The following is a 9,607-nucleotide window of genomic DNA, read 5'->3' on the forward strand; positions in this document are numbered from 1 at the left end:
GGGGGGGAGGGAGGGGGCTGGCGGAATTCTCTCCATTCACTTTTCGCGCTACCACCAGGGCCCGCGCGGTGCATGCGGCTGCGGCTCACGGCCGACCGGCTTCACATAGCGGGGTCATGGAGGCGGACGCGATCGCCCTGGACCGGCGGCGAGCGACAACAACACAGCGCGGCGGAGGAACAAGAGCAATAATAATATAGGCGACTCGACTCGTACGTATACACTGGAAAAATAAAAGCAGAGACCGAAATTCACACCCGTCCCGTCATAAGGTGCGTTGAAGCTTTAAACGCCTTTACAACGGAGCGAGAGCTGTCAATACAGATTCTATGAATTTGATTTCTGAAATCGAGAGTCTCGCTGTGGGTATCGCATTATTTATATATTAAATGTTAGATTTGGCGAACAGCTGGACCGTCGGAGAGCTCCTGCGAGATATTCACTCCCAGGAAAGTACACAAGCACAAGCTACTTCCGGGAGTATACCTTCCGGCAGCCAGGCTTATTACGCGGGAGCAGCTCCCCGGTGACCCTGCCGAGTTAATCACCACAAGAAATCCATTTTTTTCATTATTTGTGCGATCATTGAAATTGAGTGCCTTTTGAGCGGGGAACTGCGTAGAGAAAAGCCCAATAAACCCTGTCTGTTTAGAACTGTTTTTAAATTCTGGATTACTTGAGTAAATGCATGTCCAATACGTGTCCGAGGTGTCAAATACGAAAGGGGAAAACAGCTCTAAAGTACAGATGCAGCAGGCCTTAGACACCTTAGAGTAGTACACGCAGCAGAAACTGTGTCGCTAAAACTTAGCTGTACGGCTAATTCCAGTAGCGATAAATGGATAGTTAAAATGATAGATATACAGCTAAAACAAGTCAGCAGCATTGAATTAGCTGTCTCTGCTAATGGACATTAGCTGTCCTAGGTAATGCACAGTATAGCTGTATAGCTCAATAATTAGCACTAGGTGCTAAATTGTAAGAAAGATTAGCATCCACGCTCATTTATTCTGATAACTCCTCTTCACGTGTCGCTAACTTGATTTGGGTGCACTGCACATGCACAGTTAACTATTGGCCAATTAGATAACCACCTTAGCTAGACAGCTAACCAATACCAGCTATCTGGAATTAGCTAAATTAGCAAACTTATTTTTCTGCGTGTACGTTGTTTGAGCTCTCCCGGCGACAGCTCCAACTGCACGTGCATCGCATGCAGCGTCGCTACAGGTGCACCGCACTGCTGGACGACAGCGGGTCCAGGCATGGCCCGGTCCAGGTGCCTGGCCCTGGCTGACCGGGCGATGCCTGGGCGGCCTCAGCTCGGCTCCACGACCCACTTGCATCACACCAACAGACCAAGCCGCCCCGCGCCCCGCCCCCTGCCCCGCCTTTTACCCAGCTCCGGCGCGGCGGGGACTCACGGGGGCGAGGAAGGCAACACAACAGGCCCCCCGGGCCCAACACAGACGCGCCGCGGGCTTGCCGAACCGGCGAGGAGCCGAGAGGTTACTACAATCTTTTTAAAAATTCAGTGTAAACGCTCCAAAAAATGAATCAGTGACACGTTCCAAAAAAATCACTTAAAGTAAATAACAGTTAATCGAGAGAAAAATCTGAAAAAATACATAAGGAAAATAAAGAAAGAAAATAAAAAAGGAAAATTGAACGATTGAAGTACGCCTCGCGAGGAGCCACCTGTACGAACGTCTTGACGACCGTGCACCCAGTATACTGACGCAACCATTAGACATCAACTTCCCCGCCCCCCTTTTCCTGTGTTTCCTTCGCTTGCCCCTACTCCCCCCACAGGAGACCCCAACCGAACCCGTTCTAACTAACTACGCTCTGAGCCGACCTATAAGCGTCAGTGTGCTTGTTGAATAAACATGGTAGAGCAGGACAGCATGGAACAACAAGAACAAAAGTAAGGTCTACCCGACAGATAAAAATGTCAAATTTTCCATCACTTAAACGCGCACGGCAAGAGCCAACCACAAAACATATGTGAGATTTTCTACGCACTGTTAATTAATTCACCGGACCGTCCAAGAATAATTTTTAATTTTTAATGTAAAGAATTTGTTATTTTGGTGAACAAGCGAGTGCGCCGACGTTGTGACACCGGCATGGCACTGAGACTCAAGCCTGCACGTGTTTTGTACGCGGGCCCTCACCCCCGCGCAGGCCGACGTGCTCAGCCAGCGCGACGCACCGCGCAGCGGCCGCGAGCGGGCGGCGGCGGGCGGCGGCGGGCCCGGGCCGGAAAAGTGAAAGTAAGACTGGTCCGGAGCCGAACTAAAAGCCGACGCGGAGAGCGGGACGGGGGCGAGTCGAGGGGTGTATAAAGGGTGGCGCGGCGGAGAGGTCTCACCCGCGCCGTACCGAATTTTAATCAAAACTCGAGAGCATCGACAGCTGTGCGAGAGTGACATTCAAGATTTGAACCCCTCCCCCCCTGCCGGTTTGCGCCCCTTGCCTGCCTGAACCCCGCCTCGTCTTGAGGGGCCAGCTCGGTGACTTGAGCAGGATTCGATTCCCTCGCGCCGTGCCGTACTCGAGCCGCGAAAGGGAGGAGGAGAGCGGGGCGCGGGGGCTACCGAAACGAATAACGACAATCACACAGAAGGTCACCCTGCGCGGTCCCCCTCGCCAGAGCCGTACGTGCGCGACGCGGCGCGCAGCGCTCACTCGCGAACCTTCCAGTCAGACCTATGTAAAAGTGCCGCATAGAAAAGCTCTACTTCTGTAACAATAATAAAGAAACAACAGTCATGGGGGGGGGGGGGTCTTTACAACTATGACCACCGGCCGCCAGCCGGACCGACACACCAGTTTTAACCTCCCATAAGCAGTCATGCACGGCGAGGGGTTGAACGACTTCTAACACACTCCCCCCCATCTCTCTTTGCCTCTCCTTCAGTGAACATGCTCTCTAGCCGGGGATATGAAAACAGAAGTCGCACTGCTTTGCATCTCATCAGCTGGTCATGAACTTGCGAGTGAAATGTGGCGAACGAGGAATATTATTTTACACTGTTGTCTTAACCGCGGCTGGAAACTATACAGCGTGGTGTTGGGACACCTCAAGACGATAGAGGATAACGCCACTCCTGGGTGGACTGGTTTGATGACACAACGACTTTACACTATCGAGGGGGGGGAAATGTAATTTGATGACACAACGGCTTTACGCTATCGTGATCGGTGGAAAAAATATAGAAATAGCATTAGACGGTACCCGCGTGGTCTGGTGGTTTTATTCGTAGCTGATTCTATCGACCGAAACGCACGCATTATGGCTACAGTAAGTTAGCCATGGAATGTCTACATCAAAAAAGGCACACAAATAGACCGTGTCGTCGACTTTGTCTAATGTAGACACGAACATGTCTACTTATTTCTTTAATGTAGACAAACGTATTCGTATTATGCGTTCCCGCCGAATAGGAAGCTCGTTTCCGGTCCCCTATCGGTGAAACGCCGTGGCTTTCGCTAATGGGCTGCACCACGTGCTACTCGTCGCCGTTGCGGCCTCCGTTCCCACAGAGTGGAGCGACGTGCGCGACAAACCGCAGCCAAAGCTCCACCACCGGTTCCACACGTGTCTGGGACTCGCCATGCGGACCAACCTCACCCGTGGAAGAAAAATAAAATGATTATTAGATACGGAAACCATAAGGTATGGTTGGCTCAGAGACCGCCAAGAAATTTGGTAGATGCAACTTTCACGTGCACTGGAAACGCAAGTGTGTGGATATCGCACTTTGTAGGTGTGTGAATGCACATTCGTACACTTAAAGGAGTACAGGTGTGAATTTTCCTTTGAAATTCTAACACTAGTTCTTTCATCCATGGGTACGAATGGCGTTCGCACACCAACAAGTGTGCTACATACACACACTTGCGTTTCCGTGTGGTTGTGCGAGAACCAAAGATGTATTTTTTCTCACATGGTGATTGTTGTCACTTTTCTAGGTGCTTCGACACTGGCCAGGAATTTTTGGTTCCAAAGAGAGACCACGACTGCACCACCCCGAAACCCTTCTTTAACTCGTCTGTGGAGAATAACAAGACCAACTTTAAACCTGATAACGAGATATATTACACGAGCTATGAGCGCCTGCGAGACTCGGGGTAGGCCACCCTGCACTACACGCATGCACTGCGGAGAAGATGTTGCCTACCTAGTAGGCGCTCACCCTCGCACAGCGAACTGAACCAAAACTAACTGTCGCACAGGCTGAACTTCGTGTAACGGCGAATGTGGGACGTACTTTCTAGATAAACTCTTACGTGTGACGTGCGAATAGGCGCGCCCGCAGCGCTGCGTACGTACGTACAGAGTACGTGGGGAATAACGCGGATTGCAGCAGCAGCAGAGTACGTTTCGTTTCAGTCTGGTGCACAGCGCGGAGGAGCGGGGCGACAGCGGGCCCGCAAGCTCATTGCAGCTTTCTGGTGGCGCCGCGGCTTTTCCGGAGTCCGCTCACTCCGATCGCTCCGCCTCTGTCGTACACGGCGTGTCGACTTGGAGATAGAAGGAACTCAGAGCCGCACTCGGAGCTGCTCCGAGCAGTCGCCGGCACTCGCACTTGCCACATAAGTTTCGCACCAACTTGCCTTGCTCAGCCGACGCGAGCTCTCATAGCGCCTGCTAGGTAGGCAACATCCCGCACCGCAGTGCACGCGTGTACTGCGGGGTGGCCCATCCCCGGTCTCGCAGGCGCCGAGCTCCACTACCAGACCGGATAAATCTCAGAAAATTAATAGAACCGCAATCTTACTTTCTGGACGATCCCTAGACACTTCGCTCCCTGGTCCTGGGCCTGAGGGCCCTACTGTTACGACGGAGGGGGAGGGCGGGGCATTCCCCGAGCCGACGCCCGACGCTGGCAAAAGCTCACGGCACCACAGTCATCGCGGCATTGTCGGCGTGGTGATGTAAGGTAAGGGGGCGACCGAGCACAAAACAGGTGGAACAAGGACCCTGCTGCTCCTCCACCACCAGGCGGGGGGGACTTCTTCGCGTCCTCCAAGTGCGACAAGCACTCGGCTGAGTGCCTCCGGCAAGACACGCCCACCCACCCGCAAGATAAGGACGGGCGGTCAGCGACGACAAGACCAGAGTTAAGTAAGGTCGCGCAAAACACCGGCGCCGCCGCCGCGCCACGCCTGGGAGCGAGGCCGACGGGCCGACGGGCCGACGCCGTAGGCCGCGCCGCCAGGAAGCGCGCGCTCCTGATTGCGGCGTAGTTTAAACACGTGCGGCAAAACGATAAAATAATACGGAGTCGAATAATTGTAATGCGCGTGTAGGGGCGCCTGCACCCCCCGTCGGGTGGCCGTGACACCTTAACGGCAGCCCAGCGGTGTTTACCCGGTTGCCTGGACAGACTGTCGATGTCCTCCTATAGCGCACGGCTTTTTAGACTACACACACACTCACCACATTTTCTTGTCGATTGCAAGGCATTCTTTCCAGCTTCGTAAAATAACAAAGCAAAGTATTCGCAGTCGGCAAAGCAACCGAATCCTTTCGCGATATGCAAAAGCGTTTTGCAAACAGAATTTCTTTGGGAGAATGCAACAATGCGACTTTTCCTATCAGTCCGTTTTTCTGAAATATACAACTGATTCCCTTTCCTTCTCACCTGAGTTCAGCGGCCGGCGTTGAGCACGGCGCGCGCGCACACACACACTTGTTGAGAGCACACCACGCGTCTGACCTGCCCGTCAACGCCGAGCGGCGGCCAACGACTGACAGCATCTTGGCGCACTGAGCCTCGCAGCGCCACACCGCGCCGCCACAGCTGAGCCCCGCCACGCTACGCCCCGCCACGACCCGCTCCGCGGGCAAGGCTAACCAGTCGGTGCAGCAGCGGTGGTGGCAGCAGCGGAGGAGGTGCGGCGGGACCGAATGTGACCATAAGGTCCAGGACTGGACTGCACTCTGGGCGATCAGAGTTGTACAGACGGGGTAGGACACATCGTTGCAAATTTCGCCATGTGAAGGGTGACAAAAATGCATAAGATTGTCGAGTCAGAGTCGGAATGAAGACATTGTGAACTGTGTTTTCAGCTAAAGCTGACCGATATGGCATCCGCTACAGGTTTTACAGAGAAAAAACCAGTCACGTATGAGGTAACTTGAAAATATACTTGCGAAATACAATGAGAGCATCGAGAGCATAACAGTATCAGAAATCATGACCAAGATGCTTCGTTTGGCCTTCCAGCTCATGTAGGGTGACAAAACCTTACGCCATGAACCTACAGTGGACAGTTAACTTCAACCAGCTAGCAGAAAGTGTTTTGAAGGACTGTAAATGAGAGGACACTGCCCTACCCAGCATGAACTGTTATACAATCAAATTAGGCAATCTACCCACCTACTGATGCAATACAAAGATAATACACACAAAAAATAAAACATCATTAAGAACAAAACCATAAAAAAAATAAAAAAATGGGTTTCTGGAATCAAAAGAAAAAGAATACTAGAAGAGGGCTGCAGAAACTTGTCGACATGCTCAATTTTAGAAGGGGAGAGTGGCAACAAAACTGAACGGAAGCAATACATTGAACTGCTTAGTCTAATAAACTGAGCGGAACACTTTTAGCTCTAAAGACAATAACTAATTCCGAGTGCGAAAAGAAAATAGATACCTTTGGGAAAGGAGAAATAAGCAGAGAAAGTTCTCCACAACATTTGGAAGGTTAAGTGAATTGAGGTTTACTGAATCCTGATGAAACCTAATTTGGGTTACTTAAGTACCCTCCACTTACAAGTGGTCACCCTTTTTTTTTGTGTTACTATATATTAAGAGCACTTACCTTAACATAAGTCAAAAGAATCAGAAACAATTCAAAAAACGTTTCAACACTTTCTTGCCCTTGTCAGCTTCACTTCTTGTCTGCACCGTCTGTCTCCACAGTTTCTCATAGGCTTAGACGTTAAAGTTTTCATACTCTGCACTTTTCATTCAAAGCAGTGCTTCGCCGAGGTGTCAACAACTAGAGCAGATTGACTGATTGACTGCATTTCTATGTTAAATTTGGCATTTAAGTGCCATGACAGCTATTGAGGATGGTTCCTCTACCACAGGATCGGGTGAGAAGAATGTTGACAGCTGTGGACCCTCCGCACCCAGCGCGGAGGGCCGTCTGCAAGATGTTGCCGAGGCCAAAGCCAACGGTATTGGTGAGGTTAGGCCTCACGTGAACCGTCTCAGTTATTCGGGAAAGACAATCCTAGCCCCTATGGTAAGGGTGGGAACTTTGCCCATGCGTCTTCTTGCCCTAGAGTTCGGGGCAGATATTGTGTACTCCGAGGAACTTATTGACTGGAAGTTGCTTAGGTCGTTCAGAAGGGTCAATGGTACGTTGACATTTCCCTATTTTATTTTATTTTTTGTTGTGTGTGTGTGTTTGTGTTATTCCCTGATTAAGAAAATTTAAGAACTATTAGTCAATTTCTTTTCTTGCAGAGGTCTTAGGGACAATCGACTTTGTTGATGAAACAGATGGTACAATTGTGTTTAGGACTTGTGCACGAGAACGAGAACAAGTGGTCCTCCAAATGGGAACATCTGATCCACAACGGGCCCTTAAGGCCGGAAAATTAGTGTAAGTATTGCCATTTATTGATGAACCATCTAGTTTGTGTATCTCACCTAATATTTGATCCCTATGGTACAGGGAAAATGATGTAGCTGGAATTGACATCAATATGGGATGCCCTAAAGAATTTTCTGTAAAAGGTGGCATGGGAGTTGCTCTTATGGCTGACCTAGCAAAAGCTAAGAACATACTTCGGACATTAGTAAATGGCTTACGTTGTCCTGTGACTTGCAAAGTTAGAGTTCTATCTGATATTGATGCAACAGTAGCCGTGTGCCAATCTCTGGCAGAGACTGGTATTTCTGCAATTGGTGTTCATGGTCGTACCCGGGATGAAAGGCCGCAACATTCCAATAGGAACCATTATATCAAAGCTGTTGCAAAGGCTCTCAGCATACCAGTTATAGCAAAGTATGTATTCGGTGAATCATTCACTTCTTTCAAGTCTGTTATATCCAACTGGATGTTTTCTTTTCTTTTCTAGTGGGGGATCAAAGGAAATTGAATGCTTTGAAGATATTGGCAAATTTTGTACTGAGACGGGATGCTCAAGCGTCATGATAGCAAGAGCAGCAGAATGGAATGTGTCTATATTTAGGAGAAATGGGCGTCTTCCTCTTGATGAGGTCATCAAAAAATATCTTGTGCTTTCCGTGGATTTTGATAACAATGGCTCCAATACTAAGTACTGTGTACAGAATATGTTACGAGAACTTCAAGAAACACCTCGTGGAAAGTTATTTTTAGAGGCACAAACACTAGAGCAAATCTGGTAAACAGATGACAGTGATGCCATTTTTTTGTCTAAATTTTTTACTAACTGGTACTTCTATATTCCATTTTATTTTATACCTTACAGTGCAATTTGGGACCTAGGAGATTATTGCCGAAAGAGACAACTTGAATTTAAGGCTTCTGGTTTACTTGGCAGGAGAGAAGTTTGTCCCCAAGTTCTCCGCCAAGAGTCAAGTGACATACAAAGCCCTTTAAAAAAAATGAAGTTTGATGATCATGTTAGTAATTTGTACAATCTTATCCTAAATTTTTAAGCTGTACTTTTTAATGAAGTCTAAGTGCATGTCATCCTCTGCATTTTCAGTGTCCTCCAGATGATATTGTTACAATGAAGGTAGCATATCTTCGCAGTCTTTATCCCTCAGACAATGATCTACCAAAAACAAGGGTGCTGGCTTGGTCTCGAAGTCAAAAACTTGGAATGCCTGTTTATAAAACAGTCCAGGAAGGAAAACTTTTTCAGTCGGTTTTGACTTTGAGTGGAAAACAGTACACTTCTTCTATGTGGTGAGTTTTAATTGTAAATTTATACATGGATGCCCCACAGCCACTAAATAGTAGTTTAAATAATTATAAATTTTCTTTGTTTCAGGGAGAAAAACAAGCGATGGGCAGAGCAAGGTGCTGCCTTGGTTTGTCTTTGTTCTGTAGGTCAGGTGGACTTGGCCACATTAAAGGCAGATGGAAGCATTTTATAGTATATACACATCCTTTGATCTTGTGGATTGCAATTTTGTTGTTGTTGTAAAGTAGCCTTATTTTGCTTATTGAATTTCTTACATGTAATTCGTTGTTTCTGGACGGCTGTGACATTTCTGCACTAATTAGAGAGTAATTTTGTTATTTGATTACAAGTAAAAATATACAGTGACCAAAACATTACCTATCTCAATACTTTTTGCCCCAATTGTTTTCCATATCCCATTCCAAGTCAAATATGTATTTTTTAATTATTTTTTTAAGATATGTACTGTAAAAAAATTATTTTGTGAGAAATTTATTTTGGAACTTGACTGTTGTAAAAACAAACCCCCGTTGGGAGAGGGAGTGAGGGGAAACTGGTTGCATCCACTATGTGGTCATCGGTTTTCCTGCCCCAGGACGACGCCGGGTAGTTAGGCAACTTATCTGACACTGTTCATTCGCACTGACTAGTTATTTACACTACGGAGGAACAAGATTTATAACG

General features: G+C 48.2%; 2 protein-coding genes across 3 annotated transcripts in view; one reads left to right on the forward strand and one right to left on the reverse strand.

The window, feature by feature from the left end:
* The window catches only part of LOC113201775 (sodium/bile acid cotransporter 5), a 24,296-nt gene extending 17,375 nt beyond the window's left edge, over positions 1-6,921 (reverse strand). Inside the window, exon 1 of one of the 2 annotated variants that reach the window (XM_026415679.2) lies at positions 6,838-6,921. The gene's annotated coding sequence lies outside the window, so the exon portion shown is untranslated. Of the gene's footprint in view, positions 1-5,654; positions 5,805-6,837 lie in introns of those variants that run through there. The other variant, XM_026415677.2, reaches the window with a different exon arrangement.
* A 39-nt stretch (positions 6,922-6,960) lies between these two features.
* Positions 6,961-9,300, forward strand: LOC113201776 (tRNA-dihydrouridine(20) synthase [NAD(P)+]-like). Its single transcript, XM_026415680.2, has 7 exons — positions 6,961-7,381; positions 7,491-7,629; positions 7,702-8,034; positions 8,108-8,395; positions 8,483-8,636; positions 8,723-8,925; positions 9,011-9,300. Exons 1-7 carry the CDS (start codon positions 7,075-7,077, stop codon positions 9,114-9,116), a joined length of 1,530 nt encoding a protein of 509 aa, XP_026271465.1. The 5' UTR covers positions 6,961-7,074; the 3' UTR covers positions 9,117-9,300.
* Positions 9,301-9,607: the final 307 nt, after the last annotated feature.

This window comes from Frankliniella occidentalis, unplaced genomic scaffold (assembly GCF_000697945.3).
Source record: "Frankliniella occidentalis isolate FOCC.00 unplaced genomic scaffold, Focc_3.1 Scaffold156, whole genome shotgun sequence".
NCBI classification, from domain to species: domain Eukaryota; kingdom Metazoa; phylum Arthropoda; class Insecta; order Thysanoptera; family Thripidae; genus Frankliniella; species Frankliniella occidentalis.

Coding starts and splice junctions, on each gene's coding strand:
- LOC113201776 (XM_026415680.2), top strand. CDS start 7,075: ATGACAGCTATTGAGGATGGTTCCTCTACCACAGGATCGGGTGAGAAG. Junction 7,630..7,701: donor CTTAAGGCCGGAAAATTAGT/GTAAGTATTGCC, acceptor CCTATGGTACAG/GGAAAATGATGTAGCTGGAA. Junction 8,637..8,722: donor AAATGAAGTTTGATGATCAT/GTTAGTAATTTG, acceptor CTGCATTTTCAG/TGTCCTCCAGATGATATTGT.